Source organism: Zingiber officinale, chromosome 1A, assembly GCF_018446385.1.
Source record: "Zingiber officinale cultivar Zhangliang chromosome 1A, Zo_v1.1, whole genome shotgun sequence".
Classification (NCBI taxonomy): domain Eukaryota; kingdom Viridiplantae; phylum Streptophyta; class Magnoliopsida; order Zingiberales; family Zingiberaceae; genus Zingiber; species Zingiber officinale.
This window is the reverse complement of record NC_055987.1, coordinates 85449002-85470850: the sequence shown is the minus strand read 5'-3', so window position 1 is coordinate 85470850 and position 21849 is coordinate 85449002. Positions and strand designations below refer to the sequence as shown.

General features: G+C 40.0%; 1 protein-coding gene and 1 long non-coding RNA gene across 2 annotated transcripts; both read right to left on the bottom strand.

Annotated features, from left to right (window-relative positions):
• Nucleotides 1-10469: 10469 nt before the first annotated feature.
• On the bottom strand, nt 10470-10911 carry LOC122006137. The gene is made up of 3 exons (XR_006118639.1): nt 10786-10911; nt 10618-10708; nt 10470-10526 (listed from the first exon to the last, which is right to left on the bottom strand). It is a non-coding gene; the product is annotated as an uncharacterized LOC122006137 (long non-coding RNA).
• An 851-nt stretch (nt 10912-11762) lies between these two features.
• LOC121999586 (60S acidic ribosomal protein P2B-like) lies at nt 11763-21471 on the bottom strand. Its single transcript, XM_042554248.1, has 3 exons — nt 21267-21471; nt 21183-21199; nt 11763-12026 (listed from the first exon to the last, which is right to left on the bottom strand). Exons 1-3 carry the CDS (start codon nt 21352-21354, stop codon nt 11763-11765), a joined length of 369 nt encoding a protein of 122 aa, XP_042410182.1. The 5' UTR covers nt 21355-21471.
• Between the last annotated feature and the right edge of the window lie 378 nt (nt 21472-21849).

Genomic DNA, 21849 nt, shown 5'->3' with positions numbered 1-21849 from the left:
CCAATTTAAATGATACTTCATCTTTGGGTGCTCATTTGAAAAGGTCTAAAAAATATCTGTGCAATGTGGAAACTAAACATGGTAAAATAGCCTTTCAAAACATTTCAAAAGATCAAATAACAATCAATACTTGGATATTTGATCAAGAAGCTAGCAGGAAAGCTTTGGCCAAGATGATAATTGTTGATGAATTACCTTTTAAGTTTGTGGAAATGGAAGAGTTTAGACACTTTATAAATGTGACACAACCATTATTTAGAATTCTATTTCATAGGACAATTATGAGAGATTACTTTGAACTTTTTTTGGAAGAAAAGAAAAATCTTAGGCTTTTCTTCAAGGAGACATGTCAAAGAGTTTGTCTCATAACAGACACATGGACTTCAATATAGAGAATTAATTATATGTGTCTTACTTCTCATTTTATTGACAAAAATTGGAATTTGCAAAAGAGAATATTGAATTTTTCTCCAATAGACAGCCATAAAGGTGATGATATGGCAATTATGTTCACTAAATGTTGCTTGATTGGGGTTTGGATAAGGTAGTGTTCACTATCATAGTCGATAATGCTAGTTCTAATGATACTACATTGAAAGAAATGTCAAAGCAATTTAGTAAATGGGGAACTAATTTGATGGATGGTCAACACCTTCATGTGAGATGTATGGCTCATATAATCAATCTCATTATTCAAGATGGCTTGAAAGAAGTTGGAGATTTTGTGAGATGAGTTAGACAAGCTATAAGATATATTAGACAATCTCCTGTAAAGCTTAAAAAATTCATAGACTGTTGTGAAATTGATAAGATAACAAGTAAAAAGTCTTTGTGTTTGGATGTTGTTTCTAGTTGGAATTCTACCTACTTGACATTGAGAACTACTTTGGAATTTGAAAATGCTTTTGTAAGTTATGGTATTCATGATTCTGGATTGTTGGATCATCTTCTTACCCATGTTTGTGGAGATGGAAAGGATGTAGTGTTGGTTGCTACACCTGGATACCGTTCTGTTCCCCTGTACAAAAATTTTGTACAAGCACAAAACTTTCCTAGCTACCCATGTGCTCTACTGAAGTTAAACTTGGATTGCAAATGGTGCTTAACATTATTAATCCAAGTTGTCCTTCAGAAGTTAAATTTGGATTGCAAATGAAGCTTAACATTATTAATCCGAATTTAACCGATGTGTTCTTCATAAGTTAAACCATATTACAGAAGTCAATTAAATATCTATTTCGAAAATTGGCTTCCAAGTTAAACATGGCGAGGCACATGACCTTCTTGGGTATGGGATCATCCACCACTTCCTAGACAAAGCCTTTCAAAGAAATCAGATATTTAACTTCTTATAGTAAACTAGGTTTAACTACAGAGACCTCAATAGAAACACAAGATCGAAACACGAAATTGAAACATAAAATGATAACATAAATCAATAACCTAAAATTGATAACCTCTTGTGTTTGGTATTTCAAGATCTATACAAAGAATATGAACTAGTTATGATGCGGAAATAAATAACTAGTTATACCTTTCTTTGAATCTTATAGACCACTTGATCTTCTGTTGTATTCCTCTCCTTCTTTTGAACGTCGTGTGGGCGACGATCTGTAACGACCCGCCTTCTACTACTAAGCTGTAAGGCCGATCGTTACGTAATGCTGTGCTAAATTACTATTACAGAAATCTGGATTGATTAAAATTTTACTAAACTGATTACTGTAAAATCTGGACTTAATACTCTAGGTGTACCTAGGAGTTGTACACATGCTAGGGAAGATAATCTATGCCTCTCGGATGTCCAGCTAGCTGTAATCAGGCATTTCAATCGATCCATGAATCGATTGGGCTGTCGGATCGATCCAAGGAGAAACGCTCTGGATCGGTCGGTGACCGATCCACAAGCCATCTCCCTTATGTATGCGGCTGGATCGGTCTACCGACCAATCCAGGAGTACACTGATCGGTCGCATCTGGATCGGTCGGCCGACCGATCCATAAACTCTCTGTTCACGACTGGATCGGTCAGCTGACCGATCCAGTGGCACAACTCAACTCTGATCGATCCGTAGATCGATCGGAGTTTCTGATTTCGCACTGAAACTCTGATTTCAGCACTAGTTCGTGCCAAAACCTCACACAACGATTATACAATGCATGGAAAACATTCTAATATCCACTGACTAGCATTCTAACATGACATAGTGCAAGGTTTATTAATTCATAGCATTTAAACCACTAGAAATGCATAAAAGTATCTTAAGAAAAGAAACTAAGTTCTTAATTTGCTAAACTTCCTAAGGATCTTCATTCCAGGTTCCTGCCACACACACCATCACTGCATTGACCTCCAACTTCCTCTACTAGTCCATCTTTCCTTTACCCTTATCTGCAGTATAAGGAAAAATAGTATCTGTAAGCTTTAAGCTTAGTAAGAAACCATCTACCTCACTAAAACATGCAACGATGCAAACATGTTTTTAAAGAATGCTATTTGAAAACATGCACTGAATTTGTTAAAGCATGGCATACTGGAGTTACATGGCATAAACACTGAAACATGGCATGTATAATAAAAACTAAGCATGGAGCTATCTCATGATATCAACTAGGAGAAAATAAGCAGAAACTGTAACTGAAACTGAGCTAAAACTGAGCTAGTACTGATCTTAAACTATAATCACATAACTAGATTATGAGTTTGAAAGCTATTATCATAATAAGTGAAAATACATAATCATGTTGCTAGTGGGCCCGACAACTGTAGTTTGCTATGTGCGCATCCCTAACTAGACCCGGGTTTGCAAGTCCCGAATTTAGTAGGGTTACTAGGTTGTCTGAACCTAGGGACGACTGTGGGAGCCCAACCCAATGGATATCTAATCCAGTACAGTGCCACTGAAAATAAAATACTGAATATAGCTACTAGTTGCTTATTTTACTGTTTCTAGGTTATCTGAACCTAGAACTAGGTTATCTGAATCTAGAGGCGACTGTGGGAGCCCACCCATTGGACCGTAATCCCATGTAAGCTGAAACTAGACTAATATACTGATTTAAATGCTACTAATGCATTTAACTGAGCTGTTAAAAATATCTAAGGTGGTATTTAGCTACACTAATCATTTTGTCGAACACTTTGTGTGCCCCAACTCTCCCCTCTAATAGGGAGACCACCTCTAGGCACCCGACAACGTCTAGAGCCTCCAACTGAAAAAGAATAACGTGTCTGGCCCATCTAGAGGTGCTCAACTAGATCCCTAGTCTGCGAGGAGGGTTTAAACACACCCTGGGCGTCGAAAAATCTGCATATAGCTAAACTAAAGGCATGCAATCAAACGAAAGCTACTTATACTGCAGGTGAGGGGTTTCTTACCTCGTACGCTAATTTCCTTACAATTCTATTCGCTAAAATTCCGGTGGAGACGACCCCTTCGACAATCTTCTCGCGTCTATGCGTTCCTCTCGCGAAGAAGAGCGTCCTCGTGCCGGAGTTGTCACCGGAAGATGACCTTGGGGCCCAAGGGAGGGAACCCTAGAGTTGGCGCCGAGAGGAAGAAGGAGAAGGGAGGGTTGCGGCGTGGCTAGGGTGAGGAAAAAAAGTTCACGGTGGAAAATAATCTCCTCACTTAATAATTTTCCTATTTATATTTAGGAATTAATTCGCCCAACTCCAATATAAATTTAATTGATTCCCTTTCCTTTCAGCACGGCCCTGCTGGGTTCAACCGGTTACTTAAGCGGTCTAAAGGTTTAACGGACCCGAGGGGTCCCGGGTTCGATTCCCGTTTAAGCTATTTTGCTTTTCTAATTATTTTTGCTACTTCCGCTACTCTAAAAATTCCGAAAAAATATCTAAAAATTCCAGAATAATTATAGAATATTTCTAAAATAGTTTTGAGAATTTTCGGGCGTTACACGATCTACCAAGATGAAACCACTCGATGTTGGTGCAGGAAGCATCCGACGATCGAACTCAAGTTTTGATAATGACAAAGGGATTCAAAGTTAAGTTTATTTGTTATCTAATGTGTATGGTTGAGTGTTTCAGGAAAGTCCTAGTTGAGGTTAGGCAAGTGGAAAACCCTAGGGGGTGGTAACCCTAGGTCATAGGGGGTGGTAACCCTATGCGGAAAGTCTTGGCGGGTCGGAGCTTCGGGCCAAAATCCTAGGGGCCGGTAACCCTAGGTTAAAATCCTAGTGTCGCGAACCGGGTAGAAGTCTGGATGGGTCATGGACTAGACGTCCAGCAAGAAGACCGGTAGCATCAGACGCTGAACAAAAGTCCAGTCGGTCTAGAAGACCGAGCTGGCAAAAGGTAAACTCTCCTGAGTGGGGTAGGTGAGGACGCGTTCCCGGAAGAGGGAACAGTAGGCGTCGGTTCGACCTAGGGTTTCCGGTAGGAAATCTAAAGTCAGAACCGAACAGTCCGATGACTGTCAAACTTTATATTTATAATATTATTTGTGCTAACTTTTGTATTGCAGGATATGCTTGTATTTTGGGTCTAACATGTCTTGCAGGTACAAAAGAACAAGGTTGAGCCTCGGATGAACAGTGTCCGAGCCGCCTCCATGGAGCTTGGAGGCGCCTCGGGTGCAAGGCAAAATCTGGCTGCGCAGCAGGCTTGGAGGCACCTCGGATGGAGCTGGAGGTGCCTCGGACCAGGGCTTGGAGGCGCCTTGGATTGGCTTGGAGGCGCCTTCAAGTGGATGAGTTGTGACCAGTTCAGCGATGATCCACGCGGCTGACCCGGAGGCTTGGAGGCACCTTGGATGAGGTTTGAGGCGCCTCCAGCACTGTATAAAAGGGGTGTTCGAGCAGCAGCTTAATTCAACGATTTCTAAAGTATTCTTCTACTGCGTGCTGCTCAAGAAACATCTCGTCCAAGCAACGACAAGTTCCCGACGACCCTGAGCTCCAGTTTCTATATTTTTGGTTGTCGGTATAGCCTTTTAATTATTCTTTTGTAATACAAATTTGTAACCTTGCGCTTTCATAGTGAATTGCCCAATGTAAACGCTCAACGAGCGTGGGCCTTGTAGTAGGAGTCGTCCAAGGCTCCGAACCAAGTAAAACCACTTGGGGCCTTCTATGTGTTTTATTTTTCCGCTGCTTTATTCTGAATGTGTTTTACGAATCCGAAACGAGTGAAAGCCACGAGCGCTATTCACCCCCCTCTAGCGCGTCTCGATCCAACAATTGGTATCAGAGTGGGGTTGCTCTGAATTGGTGCAACTACCGTTCGAGCATTTTTTTTCGTCGCTTTCTTGTTCGTTTAGGGTAAAAATAAAACCTTACGCCTTTCATTTTTTTCCTCCAAAACTATTTTCAAAAAACTTACTTTCATCTTTTCACCACTTATTAGTATTGATAAAATATTACATTTAGCAAAATTTGAAATAATATATTTTTTTATATTTTTAATAATATTTTATTATATTATTATTATTTTTTGAAATCCGTGAATTCCGATTTCTATATTTTTCCCGCACTACTAATCTAGGATCAAGTCCTAGTACATTTTTTCTTTTTCTTCTTTGTGTGCAAGTTTTAACATGACCCTCCAAGAAGGCTTTAGCACGGTCCACCCGCCAATCTTCTCTAGTGAGGACTTTGGCTATTGGAAGAACCGGATGGAATACCACCTCAAGACGCAAGTCGAGATGTGGATTATCATCCAGACCGGTCTCGAGCTTCCACGTGACGACACCGGAGAACTTGTTTCCTGCGTCAACTGGGACACCAGGATAAAGAAGAAGGTTGAAGCCGATGCCAAAGCAACCTGCATGCCACAATGTGGGCTTACAAAAGAAGAACTCAATAGAGTTGGACCCTTCGAAAGCGCCAAAGAGCTATGGGAGAAGCTGATCGAACTGCACAAGGGCACTTTCGATGCTAAAGTAAGTAAACGTGATTTAATTTTGAATAAATTGTATAATATTAAAATGCAGGAAGATGACACGACTACCCAACTCCATGCCCGGATACAAGACCTAGTCAACGGGCTTCATGCGATCGACCAAAGGGTGGAGAACAGGGACGTTATAAGGTATGCACTCAACGCTTTTCCGAGGAACACCTTGTGGGCATCCATGGTAGATGCGTACAAGGTGTCCAAGGATCTCTCGTCAATAAAATTAGATCAACTTTTTTCTGAATTTGAGTTGCATGAGCAGACTAATGCACGCCTAGCCGAGAAAGGTGTTGCTTTGGTTGCAGGTACAAGCAGAACCCGGGATACTAAAACAAAGCGCAAAACCAAACCCGAGTCCAAAGACGAATCAGACGTAGAAGACGATGACAAGGCTATTTTCGAACTGGTAAATCTCGTACGAAAGATATGCAAGCTGAAAAAGGTGACTCAAATGAAGACGAAGGACAAGACTGGAGTCACCTACTACGGCTGTAACTAGAAGGGGCAATACAAGCCAGATTGTCCAAACAAGAAGAAAAGAAGGAAGGTGTTAAAGGCGACTTGGTCCGAGTCATCAGATGAATCCGAGACTGACACTACAACAAAATCGCTCATAGACATCGGTTTTCCACCGGTGTCTATTTGATTTTCGACCGATGTCTATGAAACCGATGTTAAAAGTCTGCCATTTTAGACATCGGGTTAAAACCGGTGTAATATCACTTAACGACACCGGTCTTCGAATCGGTTATTAACCGGTGTAGTATCACTTAACGACACCGTTTCATCAACGGTGTAAAACCGATGTAATATTGTATGTTAATAACACCAGTTTTGGCAGTAATATTACTTTATAACACCGATTTTACATCGGTGGAAAACCGATGTAATATGTATATTTTTTAACAGCACATATTTGATTTTAAAACCGACAATAACAAAAAAAAATACACAAATATTCATAAATTGTACAAATATTCTTCATTAAATAATATCCATAAAATACACAAATATTCACAAATTATATAAATAATCTTCTTACAACAATATCCATAAAATACCCAAACATTCTTTTTACATCAAAAGCTAGCTAATAGATATCAAAATCAAAGTATAACATTCTGTTAACACATCAAGGTACAACTGTCTCAAATGTAATCTAGCATGCATTCAGCCCACTCGAACCGCACTTCATCAATTTCAACTCTAGAGTACTTGAGATTTGTAAACTGTAAAAACACATAAATCCACCATATGTCAAATAACTAAAACAAATGTGTGCATGTATCAAATAAAATAGAATACTGAGTTTTTAAAGGCTGCTGTGGAAGATAACGAATATAACATAGAATCTAAAACTTTCATATATGACACTTAATATATGCTGCTTAGAATATAACATAGATAATTTGCTCCTTCTAATTCAAGTGTACAGATTGATAAGAACCGACAGCATCATACAACAACTTACTAGGCATGATAATGGTTGAACAAAGAAATATGACTACACAACAAATCCAGTGAAGGAAGCATAGAAGAACAAAGCTACCTCTGATGAAGAGATATACTATTTATTGTACTACCTCTGATGCCATCTTGGTATCCTGAATATCCTGCACTAAGTCCCCTATTTTCTGTGATTTCTGCTACCAACCACAGTAGCAAGGAATGCGGCAAGAAGGCAGCTGCCTCCTTAGTTCAGCACTCAAAACAAGTTAGAGCTTCCTTTTGAACACTCAAACTAGTTAGAGTTAATGTGTATTTATCCTTTTTGTCTTGTCTTTTGATCCAGATATCAGCATCATAGGTGAATTAACTAGAAAACTCTACATGTTTTGCTTCAAATAATCTCTCAACTGTACAACCTTCAGTCATTATTGTCTTTCTCATGTTTTTTTAAGGTCGACTTGGGGAATCCATCCTTTGACATAAGGCATTACATCCAGGTGCCTAATTGCTTGAGATAACAAGTCGATGGCAATAAATACCTACTCCCCAAATGATCATTTGTTCTTTATTGGTTACTACAGTCAGTCATATGGAGCATGGTTCGCATGAGAGCAACGCCCAACTATAAAGGCGCACCTTTAAACACTGCATTTGGAAATATTAGGGTAACTGTAACTCTCTTGTAAGCCACCAAAAGTTCTTTTAACAAACTGGACGTGAAGCTGAGGCATTGATGGGCAAAACTAAGATCAATTGGCCTTTTAACCCCAAGTAAGTAATACCTACAGGAACCCATAGCAGTTAAAAAAAAGTGTAGGCTGACATCTGAAGGATTTGCAATTTAAACTAAGAAAATTAGAAAAATTTCTCACTATCACCCAGCTTAAAACCAGGGATACAGACATCTGTAAAGTCAGCATCTTCTTCCTCAATTAATTTCTTTATTGTTCCAGATGTTGTTTGACATATTAGTGCTTTCCTCATATGCTATATTTATCAACAGCTCAAAGAACAGATGTAAAGATAAAATTGACCTATTTGATGCAATATGTGACGGCAAGAACAACCCAGGACATCATACCAAATCGGCAGTTTGTAAAAACCTTGATGTCAAAGTTTTTGCCGATACGAGGATACAGTTCCATGCCCTGCACAAGAAAAAAAAATTGTCCACAAACTGTATAAATTGCAACTACATTGATAGGAAAAATTAGGCTGAAAAGCATTGCCAAGTAATTCATTTGTTCATTATAGAAGGATATTAATACATGAGATACAACTTGCATAATAACAACACATAGCTAGAAAAACTAGCATGAAGAAAGGCACAAACCAAATGGTTGAGCAAAAGGAAGTCCAACAATATCAACAAGAGGTAAGATCCTCATGTGGTTTTAATGGCAATTATTTAAAAGCAAAGAATAACCTATTCCACCTAAGGTTTCCTCTGCCAGGACCTCATATTAGTGAATATACTTCTCCGTGCAAGAAAATTGAACAAGCAGTGTGAGGCAAGTGTTTATTGTATAGCCAGAAATCAAACTTTACTGATAAAAAGAGGAGAATTTCAATTCTGTCAAGATGCTCTTTTCCCAACAACTTAACATGAATGGAGCTTTAGAGATTGAAAAGTTCATGGAACTGCAGAACTAGCTTGAAAAGCTTAAATAGAGACCAGGCAGGAAAGTATTCCAATGCGCCATATTCAAATTGACTTGTGACATCCCAATTCATTGGGTATTCCTTATAATGAAAGCTAGAATGTGGTTGCCGAAATCAAAGACATCATATTCTAAGCCATGTTTAAAGAGTTTTTACATGTATGTGATATTATATAAGATCCCATCATCATAGTAAAAATAATCCTATTGTTGCAACAGAAGTACATGCATATGTGTATTATAGTTGGCAGTGAGACCAAGGATGTGAGAGAATTTTTTTTCCATGACGGTGAATATATGGCAACATTGAATATTGGTGGGCAAGTGTTTTAGATTTCTAAATAAATCATTTCATAAGATTTCACATAATGGAAAAAATACTTGAAGGTTTTTTGTGATTCAGTTGGTTCCACAAGTAGATATGGTTAGAAAATATCCTCTGAACTCTTAAGTCAACATATCTTGGATCACGAACAAACACATATAGAGTAGGCAATGAAACATTTGAAAATAAAATACTAATGAAGTCACAAATAAGGTTATTCATTTGTACCAAACATAAATATTTAACTAATTTTTTTAAGGAAATTGCATTTTCCAATGCAATTTGATCTCATGGTACTCCTTTTACGACTAAAACCCTCAACACCAAAACATGTTATAGCACAATTCCCCATGGAAATATCTAGAGCATTAACTACTAGTCTTGGGTAGTTCTGCTCCCTGGTGTTGGCTAATGATTGAGACTTAACTATTCAGCAAAACAAATCACAGAGTGATTTTCCTGTTTAAGTCTGTGATCAAGAGCATATATTACTTTCTATACTAAAAAAGAAAATGAATGAGGCTGCATTGAATTTATGACATTTGACTTTAGCAAATAGACGTGCTTTTTTAATGTTTGTTGAGGATAAACATGCACAGTTAAGAAGCAAAAGAGAATCAATTGGTTAAAGAGACAACCAGAAGAAAGTAAGACTGCTACATATTCTACAAAGTACACTTACATACACAAATATAGTTTAATCTATATGCAGATTGGAGAAATCTCATGTAACCATTAGTACAGAGAATGGAAATGCAAGAATAGAGTGCACCCATGCAAACATAATTGTAATATGTAAAAATAGTGATACATCTGGGAACAAGTAACAGATAAAATCCTTCACTATCAAATATAGCTAATAAAAGTTTAAGCATTGGCACATAACCTGCCATGATTAGGTAACAGTGATTAAAAGTAAGTGCAGGCCGTCTTTGTTTGACTGAAGCTGCATCATCCTAAAGATGATGATGCATGAGCAAATGAAGGTCTTACTGAATGGTTTCAACACTCATCTAATTATCAGAAGAATAAAGTTGACCATATTATCATGTACCTGCTGCAATGGTTTCTCTCCCTGGCCAACTTTAGCACCAGAGGAGTGCACGTCAGGAGCACTAGCTAAACCCAATCTCGACTTATGGAGTAGAACTCTATTTTTCAAATTGTGTATCTATTTATGACCATATCAAAATGAAATATTAATAATTATACTGTCCCAAGTAAAAAAAGGTTATTAGAAAAAATATTTCAAAAGTATTAACCTGTTTGGATCTTCCATCATCCAGCTTTTGCCTTTTAATAGCTTGATTTTCTTGTGCAATTCCAATAGACGTTATATTCTTTGCAGCAACACTACCAGGACACCAGTTATAGATAAAAACATGTCATGGTAATTCATGATAGAATATCTGCAAAATCGAAATCCTTACTTGGTCACATTCTTAGCATTTTTTGAAGGTTGGCCAGAGGACAACTTGCTTTTCTCCTTTAAAACAGATGGTTTTTGAATTGAAACAGTTCTCGTAGCAGTTAAATTCTTTGAACTGCTTAGTGTTGCTACTCCTTTCCTTGCTCTCAAATTAGGAACAAAGGGCAGTAATAACCATAGGAAAAGCTAGATTGAAATTTACAGAAGCTCACTTTCAAGTATAACAAAATGCAGAACACTAAGCTTCCCAGAATAAGTGCTGAATAAATTTCTCCCAGGTGATCATACACGACTGCTGGGTTGAAGATTCCAAACCTTCAAAGATAATTCAAGAAGCACTGGTCATAGTTAAAAGTTAGAAGTATGTTAAAATAAAGATAAATACACATGAATTGCCAACCGATGTCAAAAAATGTGCATACATGTAGAGGAAAATAAGAGATGCAACTAGGTGTCTATAAACCACTCATCTAACTCCCTGCAGAGAAACAAAATCCTACGTATGCACAACAATACGAAAAAGTATGAAATTAAACCATTTAATTACATACTTGAGGTATGAGTTAAACATAGGAGATCAACAAATTTAGCAATAACAATGGTAATCATCATGGCGACTTATCATTAACACTAACAAAGATTTCCTTTTTCCCTCCACCCCTTACATCTTCAACTCTAATTAATCCAAATACTTGAGAGTTTATGCACTTTACTAACAATATTCAGTCTTTGTCTGCATGACTTTATGCCTCTGTATATGCTTTGTGAACCTTGATCACAAGATAGGACTTTACCATGTGCTATTAAATTTGGAAAAAGTGGCATACTTGTAGCCATTTAAGTGATATGCTAGTATATAAAATAAAAAAGATTGCCATTACCTTCAAAACTTACAACAAATAGCAATCAAACCAATCTCCATAGCTTGTGTTTTCCAAAAACAGAAATTGGAAACGAGAAAGAAAAAAAACCACAAATTTATGTCGGAAACAAAAATTTGCGGGAGGGAAAGACAGGGAGTTTCACCTCGTCGGATTCCTCCTTCTCCTCCACCTTCTCCTCCTTCTTAGGCTCCTCTGCAGCTGGGGTGCCGCCCGCGCCGCCGCTACCAGGGGCGGCGACCCCGATGGCAGCCACAGAGCCACCGGAGGGCACGGAAGCGAACTTCTCCCGGCCGGCAGCGATGACTTCCGTTATGTCCTTGCCCTTGACTTCCGCGAGGAAGTGGTTGATCCTCTTATCCTTGTTGGGTTTTTCGGGCCACGAAAACCGCTTTTCGCGTCGCGGAAACCCCGAATCGCCCAAGCCACGGATCTCGTGCAAGGTAAAACTTTCGAAAAATACGAGTACGAGTTTAAAACATGATTGACTCTTAGATCTACGAGGGAAAAACATTTACCCTTGATGCGTGCCCTTCGCAATCCCGCAACGTCCAAAGGTAGCCGGATCTCGAGACCGTCAAGCGAACGGTCCTCTAGCGGTATCCACATGAACAAGGAGTGGTCTTCTACCACTCAAAGATGGAGAGGATAACCCACAAGTGTGCTAGCACTTTCTAGGGCTCTCGGATTGGATCTAAAAAGGTGAGAAAGGAGAGAAAGGAAAAGGAACTCACACACTCCTCTAGTTACTCTCCTTTTGTGACCTTCACACCACCTAGTTGCTTAGAATCAACTCTCACTTCTTCTCCACCATGAAGCCACGACCATCAGCAAGCTAGAGAGAGGGAGAAGCACCCAAGGAAGAAGAAGCATTGAACACAATTCAATTTCACCAAATGAAAACCTCTCATCACTTAGTGTGGCCGGCCACCACATGTGTAACCCCCACATTAATGTGGCCGGCCACATTAAGAGGATTAATGGTGTGTAACCTCCATGAGGTGGCACACCATTATATAAGGGGATGATGTGGCATGCCATGTAGGATGAGTCATCCTCATGATGTGGCAATTCATCAAGTCAAAACTTGATGTGTCAACCTCTATTTGGTCAAGTCAAACTTGACCAATGCTCTTCCTTGTTGAGTTAAATCCAAGCTTTGATTCAAGTCAATTTTAATTTAATGAATCTCAATTCATTAATAAAAATTGACTTATGAATCAAATTTAAATTAGACTCATTCAACAATTGAATCTAATTGAGTCTAACTCAATAAGTCTAATTTGAATCCAATCTTTGATTCATCATATGAATATAATCCTATTGGTTCATCATATGAACCTAATCTCCATGCACATGTTCTTTGTGTGTGACCCAATAGGTTCTTGTAACGTTGGCAATGTTATAAACTCCTTTAAAAACATAAGCAATGAGCGGCATCTAGCAATACATCATTGCTACCCAAGTTACAAGAAATGTTGAGATCCAACATCACCTTGTGACTATTAATTGTGACTCCTCACAAAATATGACAAGTGTCCTTCTATCATAGACATCTAGATTGGTCAATGTGAGGCATAGACCGTGTCATCCTCTGATCAATCTAAATCTTGAACTCCAAGTAGACTCACTAAATCAAATGAGCTCAATATCTCATATTGACTCATTTCGGCATGGCCATGCACTTCATGGTCTCACTCTATCAAGAATATTGATGTCTCTCCCGTCATATAGGAGGGATAGATCCCATCTACATCACTCACATCCCTCCGCATAATTTGTTATATACCTAGTAATCGCCTTTAGAGTCCACCCAGTTACGGGTGACGTTTGACGAAACCAAAGTACATAACTCCTTATGTAGGGAACCATGGTGACTTCAGGTCTAAGGACTAATAGTCATACTAATAGCCACATGAGAAAGTATATGACACTCATATAACGATCCATGATACTTTCTCATGGCGGGTCATTCAATATACATTCTGTAATGCATACCCATGTGTCAACTTGATATCTCTATATCCATGACTTGTGAGATCAAGTCATCGAGTTGACCTACATGCTAGTCTTATTACATTAACATTGTCCCTGAATGTTAATACTCGACTAGGAATGATTAAGAGTAGTGTTCCCTATATCATCTCACTATCGATTCAACTAATCGATTGATATAAGTATGAACGTTCTACTCAAGGACGTTACTATACTTATTTTATCTGACACTAATACAAATAAGCATAATAACCAAAAACCAATGCCTTTATTAATATACAAAAATATGATATACATGAGTCCATACAATCATCAAATGATTGGCTCTAGGGCTTTAACTAACAATCTCCCACTAGCACTAGTGCCAATCAGTATAGGCTCTAAGGCCTAATGACCTAGTGTGACCATCATGCTTTCTCTGTGCCAAAGCCTTGGTCAAGGGATCTGCGATGTTAGCCTCTGTAGGTACTCTGCAAATCTTCACATCTCCTCTATCGATAATCTCCCGAATGAGATGGAAGCGCCGTAGTATGTGCTTGGTCCGCTGGTGTGAGCGAGGTTCCTTCGCCTGTGCTATAGCTCCATTGTTGTCACAATAGAGCTCAACTGGGTCAGCGATGCTAGGAACCACCCCAAGTTCAGTGATGAACTTGCGGATCCAAACTGCCTCCTTTGCTGCCTCTGATGCAGCAATATACTCGGCCTTTGTTGTAGAATCAGCTACTGTGTCCTGCTTCGAACTCTTCCAGCTCACAGCACCATGCAAAATACGAACCCCGACTGCGATCTATAGTCATCCTGGTCGGTCTGGAAGCTAGCATCACCGTAACCCTTTACAGCTAGCTCATCATTGCCTCCATATATCAAGAAATATTCTTTAGTCCTTCTTAAGTACTTAAGAATATTCTTGACCGCTATCCAGTGACTTTCACCTGGATTTGACTGGTATCTGCTCGTCATGCTCAAAGCATACGAGACATCAGGTCGAGTACATAGCATGGCGTACATGATCGATCCTATGGCTGAGGCATAAGGGATCTGATCCATGCGGTCTCTCTCCTCTCTAGAAGAGGGACCTTGAGTCTTCGAAAGACTCACGCCATGTGACATCGGCAGAAATCCCTTCTTGGAGTTCTGCATGGCAAACCGAAGGAGTACCTTGTCAATGTATGTACTCTGACTTAGGCCAAGCAATCTCTTAGATCTATCTCTATATATCTGTATCCCTAGAATGCGGATGCCTCACCTAAGTCCTTCATTGAGAAGCAACTCCCTAGCCAGGTCTTGACAGACTGAAGCATAGGGATGTCCTTCCCAATGAGTAGTATGTCATCCACATACAATATGAGGAAGACAACTATATCTCCTACAACCTTCTTGTAGACACAAGGCTCATCTTCATTCTTGATGAAACCAAACTGTTTGATTGCATCATCGAATCGAAGATTCCAGCTCCGAGAAGCTTGCTTTAGTTCATAAATGGACCTATGCAGCTTGCATACTCTGCTAGTATGCTGTGGATCTACAAAACCCTCAGGTTGTGTCATGTACACATCCTCGAGCAGGTTTCCATTCAGAAACGCAGTTTTGACATCCATCTGCCATATCTCATAGTCATGGTAGGCTGCAATAGCAAGCATGATCCGAATGGACTTAAACATCGCTACTGGAGAAAAGGTTTCATCATAGTCAATACCATGAATCTGCTTGAAACCTTTAGCTACTAAGCGACCCTTATAGATAAGTCCATCCATGTCAGTCTTTCTCTTAAAGACCCACTTACACCCAATGGGTTTTACCCCTTCAGGTGGATCAACCAAAGTCCATACTTGGTTGGTGTACATGGATTCCATCTCGGATCTCATGGCTTCTAGCCATTTCTCGGAATCTGGTCTCATCACGACATCATGGTGGTAGGCTCATCCTCTATGAGCATAACGACATCATGGTCAGACAAGAGAAATGAATATCTCTCAGGCTGACGACGTACCCTATCAGACCTGCGAAGAGGTATGTCTACTTGAACTGGTTGTTGTTCCTCAACTCCTTGTGGAACAACATCATCCACAACACTTTGTGGTTCCGGTTCAATTTCCATCGAGGCATCAGTGCTATTGTTCGCATCTTGAACTTCTTCATGATCGAACGTGCTCCCACTAGTCTTTCTAGAAACAAAGTCCCTTTCTAGAAAGACCCCAGTCTTTGCCACAACTACCTTGTGCTGACTGGGAATGTAGAAGTAATATCCCTTAGTTTCCTTGGGATATCCGATGAAATGGCACTTGTCGGATTTGGGTCCTAATTTGTCTGAGACTTGATGTCGTACGTAAGCCTCACAACCCCAAATCCTCATAAAAGACATCTGGGCATCTCTCCCAGTCCATATCCTATATGGTGTCTTTATCACGGCCTTGGATGGAACTCGGTTGAGAATGAAAACTGCCGTGTCTAGAGCATATCCCCATAGATATGTCGGAAGATCTGTGTGACTCATCATAGATCGTACCATATCTAATAAGGTACGATTCCTCCGTTCGGATACACCATTCAACTGTGGTGTTCCAGGAGGAGTGAGTTGGGATAGAATCCCACACTCAGCTAGATAGTCACGGAACTCATGGCTAAGGTATTCTCCACCTCGATCGGATCGAAGTATCTTAATACTCTTGCCAAGCTGGTTCTGTACTTCATTCTTGAATTCTTTGAACTTTTCAAAGGATTCGGACTTATGTGTTATTAAGTACACATAACCGTATCTACTGAAGTCATCAGTAAATGTGATGAAGTACCTATAACCGCCTCTAGCAGCGACATTGAAAGGGCCACATACATCACTATGTATGAGTCCTAACAAATCAGTCGCTCTCTCGCTGTGCCCACTAAAGGGAGTCTTGGTCATCTTGCCTCGTAGGCATGACTCGCATATCTCATATGATTCAAAATCAAATGAGTCCAGCAAACCATCCTTATGGAGCTGGGATAAGCGCTTGTCATTTATATGACCTAAGCGACAGTGCCAGAGGTATGTTTGGTTCATGCCATTTGACTTGAACCTCTTGGTATTTACGTTATAGATAGGGCTATCTAGATCTAGAATATAGAGTCCGTTTATCAGAGGTGCACTACAATAGAACATATCGTTTAAATAGACGGAACAACATTTGTTCTTTATTATAAACGAAAATCCTTTCTTGTCCAAACAAGAAACGAAAATTATGTTCTTAGTCAAGGCAGGCACATAACAACAATCATCTAATTCTAGTACAAGCCCAGAGGGAAGAGATAGATGATAAGTTCCTACAGCAATAGCAGCAACTCGTGCTCCATTGCCTACTCGTAGGTCTATCTCACCCTTCGTCAATGCCCTACTATTTCTCAGCGCTTGTACAAATGTGCGAAGCACATCCGGTATCTAATACCCACGATGAAGAAATAGAGAGGTTGACTTCTATAACATGTATACCTGAAGTAGGAATCTTATTTCTCTTCTTCGTAAGATCTTCCAGGTATTCTTTGGAGTTCCTCTTACAGTGCCTTGCTTGTCCTTGATATAGGTGACAAAGATGTTCAACCATATCATAAGCGCTCATCAACTCATATTGCTTCTGAAGCTCAGAGTTCATGGTTGCGAGCATAAGACAAGACACATCTAATGCGTCATCTTGATGCTTCTTGTAAGCATCTCGGTCTGCTCGCGTGGCAGTGGCAGGAGGAGCCTCCGGAATGGGCTGCTCCAGAACGTACAGTTTACGTTCTTGGGTGAGAACTATTCTCAGGTTCCTGTACCAGTCCAGGAAATTTGCTCCGTTGAGCTTGTCCTTCTTAAGGACAGATCGCAGAGAGAAAATGTTCGTATTTGACGTCATGGTTATCTACAACAGAAAAATTTGCAGAAATAAATATCATATTCTTTTAAAATCATTTAATTAGGTCTTTAATTAAATGATGCTCCCACTGAATTCTATAATTCTTGTGGGACAAGATCCACATCATACTAACCCTTGAGTTACCTTTGGCTAATACGCCCAAGGCTTAGTATGATCGGTAGGTAACGATTACCAATTACATCTCTATGCAACTCTTGTTTATAAAATCAATATCCGCATTTATATTAAAACTCGAGTTAGCTTTGGCTAATACGCCCGAGAGTTAATATAGATGTGATTTTGATCTATCTTTTCCAACCGTTGGAATAATGCCTATAGTTGACTCGATCCAACCGAGTAACTAGGAATACTCAATCTAATTGAGCTTGTATTCACCCATGAGTTGATAGGCGGGACCAAGATTGTCCCTCCGTACCCTACCAAGATAATATGTATTGCTCTGCTTTGGCAGATTCAACAATACATGTGATCGAGGTAGTGATAGGTATCACGGCACGGTTAGGCATTTAGAGTTGGTTCGATCGAGATCTAATCTAATCGAAAAGGATGCATCTTGTGCACGACTTAGATCTAATCTAATCGCAAGGGTGCATCATGTGCACGACTTTGATCTAATCTAATCGCAAGGCACTAATTAATTAATTACTTATTAAACATGCATCACATACACAAGCAATTAATTAACTTATTTGTGATTTAGTCATGGCCCTACTACGATCTTCTCAAGCCAATGAGAAGACCGATTGGTCAACCTAGGGTCAACAGCTTCTCCAAGCTCCTCCCTTTGACCACCTTGTGTTGCTCATGCCCGCCTCGGAACTCCGTCTCGTGTGGACCCTCCACCGCTCTAATTTATACATTACAATTTGAAACTCGAGTTACATTTGAGTCTAAATCTAATTTACAACAAGAATATAAGAGAAAGGCACGACGCGCAGGTCGCGAAAAAATAAAAACATACAACACGCGCAAACACATAACGGCACGCAGGTCGTATTATGAATTACAACACAATCCAATCATATTGGGTTTTTGGGCCATGACTATCACAAAATTAATATATAATTCAAAATTATATATTTTAATAATTTTCTATAATTTTAAAATAATTTTTTTTACAATTTTTACGAGTAAAATTTCCCGGCGGTCCCGTTTAGCGGTTTCGGGCGCAATCGCGGAACGGATCCCCTTGCGGGGCCCAGGGGCAGCGCCCCTACCCGTGATCTAACCATCGCGAGGGTTCGTTTGCGATCCAACAGCGCCTAAACCCGCTGTCCCAAAACGATTTGGGCCGAGACATTGCCGTTTCGAAAAATCTTCCCGGCGGGTTCGTTTTAAGCGATTTCGGGTGCGATCGCGGAGCAAATCCCCTTGCGGGGTTAGGGGCAGTACCCCTACCCACGATCTAACCATTGTGAGATGCTCCTTTGCGATCTAATGACACCCAAGCCCGCTGTCCCAAACGGATTTGGGGCGAAACGAAGCCAATTTTGAAAGATCTTTCCGGTAGCCGAAGCCTACAAGTGCCGAGACACTTGTGCTTCGCTTCTACGGAAAAATTACCCATAAAATCATAAAAAAACTAATTTTTACAGAAAATCACAGAAGGTTTTTATTTTTCATAAAAATAAAAACAAACTCGTACAAGCCTTGCACGTGGCTCTGATACCACTGTTGGGTTTTTCGGGTCGCGAAAACCACTTTTCGCGTCGCGGAAACCCCGAATCGCCCAAGCCACGGATCTCGTGCAAGGTAAAACTTTCGAAAAATACGAGTACGAGTTTAAAACATGATCGACTCTTAGATCTACTAGGGAAAAATATTTACCCTTGATGCGTGCCCTTCGCAATCCCGCAACGTCCAAAGGTAGCCGGATCTCGAGACCGTCAAGCGAACGGTCCTCTAGCGGTATCCACACGAACAAGGAGTGGTCTTCTACCACTCAAAGATGGAGAGGATAACCCACAAGTGTGCTAGCACTTTCTAGGGCTCTCGGATTGGATCTAAAAAGGTGAGAAAGGAGAGAAAGGAAAAGGAACTCACACACTCCTCTAGTTACTCTCCTTTTGTGACCTTCACACCACCTAGTTGCTTAGAATCAACTCTCACTTCTTCTCCACCATTAAGCCATGACCATCAGCAAGCTAGAGAGAGGGAGAAGCACCCAAGGAAGAAGAAGCATTGAACACAATTCAATTTCACCAAATGAAAACCTCTCATCACTTAGTGTGGCCGGCCACCACATGTGTAACCCCCACATTAATGTGGCCGGCCACATTAAGAGGATTAATGGTGTGTAACCTCCATGAGGTGGCACACCATTATATAAGGGGATGATGTGGCATGCCATGTAGGATGAGTCATCCTCATGATGTGGCAATTCATCAAGTCAAAACTTGATGTGTCAACCTCTATTTGGTCAAGTCAAACTTGACAAATGCTCTTCCTTGTTGAGTTAAATCCAAGCTTTGATTCAAGTCAATTTTAATTTAATGAATCTCAATTCATTAATATAAATTGACTCATGAATCAAATTTAAATTAGACTCATTCAACAATTGAATTTAATTGAGTCTAACTCAATAAGTCTAATTTGAATCCAATCTTTGATTCATCATATGAATCTAATCCTATTGGTTCATCATATGAACCTAATCTCCATGCACATGTTCGTTGTGTGTGACCCAATAGGTTCTTGTAACGTTGGCAATGTTATAAACTCCTTTAAAAACATAAGCAATGAGTGGCATCTAGCAATACATCATTGCTACCCAAGTTACAAGAAATGTTGAGATCCAACATCACCTTGTGACTACTAATTGTGACTCCTCACAATATGTGACAAGTGTCCTTCTATCCTAGACATCTAGATTGATCAATGTGAGGCATAGACCGTGTCATCCTCTGACCAATCTAAATCTTGAACTCCGAGTAGACTCACTCAATCAAATGAGCTCAATATCTCATATTGACTCATTTGGGTATGGTCATACACTTCGTGGTCTCACTCTATCAAGAATATCGATGTCTCTCCCGTCATATAGGAGGGATAGATCCCATCTACATCACTCACATCCCTCTGCATAATTTGTTATATACCCAGTAACCCAGTTACGGGTGACGTTTGACGAAACTAAAGTACATAACTCCTTATGTAGGGATCCATGGTGACTTCAGGTCTAAGGACTAATAGTCATACTAATAACCACATGAGAAAGTATATGACACTCATATAACGATCCATGATACTTTCTCATGGCGGGTCATTCAGTATACATTCTCTAATGCATGCCCATGTGTCAGCTTGATATCTCTATATCCATGACTTGTGAGATCAAGTCATCGAGCTGACCTACATGCTAGTCTTATTGTATTAACATTGTCCCTGAATGTTAATACTCGACTAGGAATGATTTAGAGTAGTGTTCCCTATATCATCTCACTATCGATTCAACTAATCGATTGATATAAGTATGAACGTTCTACTCAAGGACGTTACTATAGTTATTTTATCTGACACTAATACAAATAAGCATAATAACCAAAAACCAATGCCTTTATTAATATACAAAAATATGATATACATGAGTCCATACAATCATCAAATAATTGGCTCTAGGGCTCTAACTAACAATCCTCTGCCTCCGCTCCCACTACAAGCAAGAAACAAGGATCACCGAAATGAAACCAAGATAAATATGAGAGGGAAGAGAGTTCGACCTGATTCAAGGATGGATCGGATATCATCGGCGGAGGGGTTGGGGTTGCCGCCGAGGACGGCCCGGAGATAAGCCGCCACAATTTTCATCTTCGCTTCGAGATTTGCAGACGACGATGCCGCTGTTGCAAGGTCTCGGACCTCTCGGTGATGAGTGCGTAGAATGAGGTGGGTCGGCTTAATTCCAATTTGTATCTTATCAAAACCCGCGGAACCGCGTCTCCGCTACTGCCGCCGCCGGCTCCACCAGAACTCGGCCTTTCTTCATCTGGCCAACAGATCGACGGAATGAAAAGGAACAAAAGAAGGGGGAAGAGGGAGCGAGAAATGGGATCAAAGGAAGAGGAGTGCTAATTTCGCCATGTCGAATTGTTCAAAATTGGGGAGATAAATTGGCTGGTTGCTTCATCCAAGGCGAGGAGAAACCCAAAAGAAAGGGCGCTAAGAAAGTCCGCCAGAATTTTGGTTCATAGACACCGATTTTAAAAACCGCGGTTAAAATCGGTGTCTATTAATGAAAAAAAGGTGCTCATAGACATCGGCTAAAAAAACCGATGTCTATGAGCGAAAATCTGCGCTCATAGA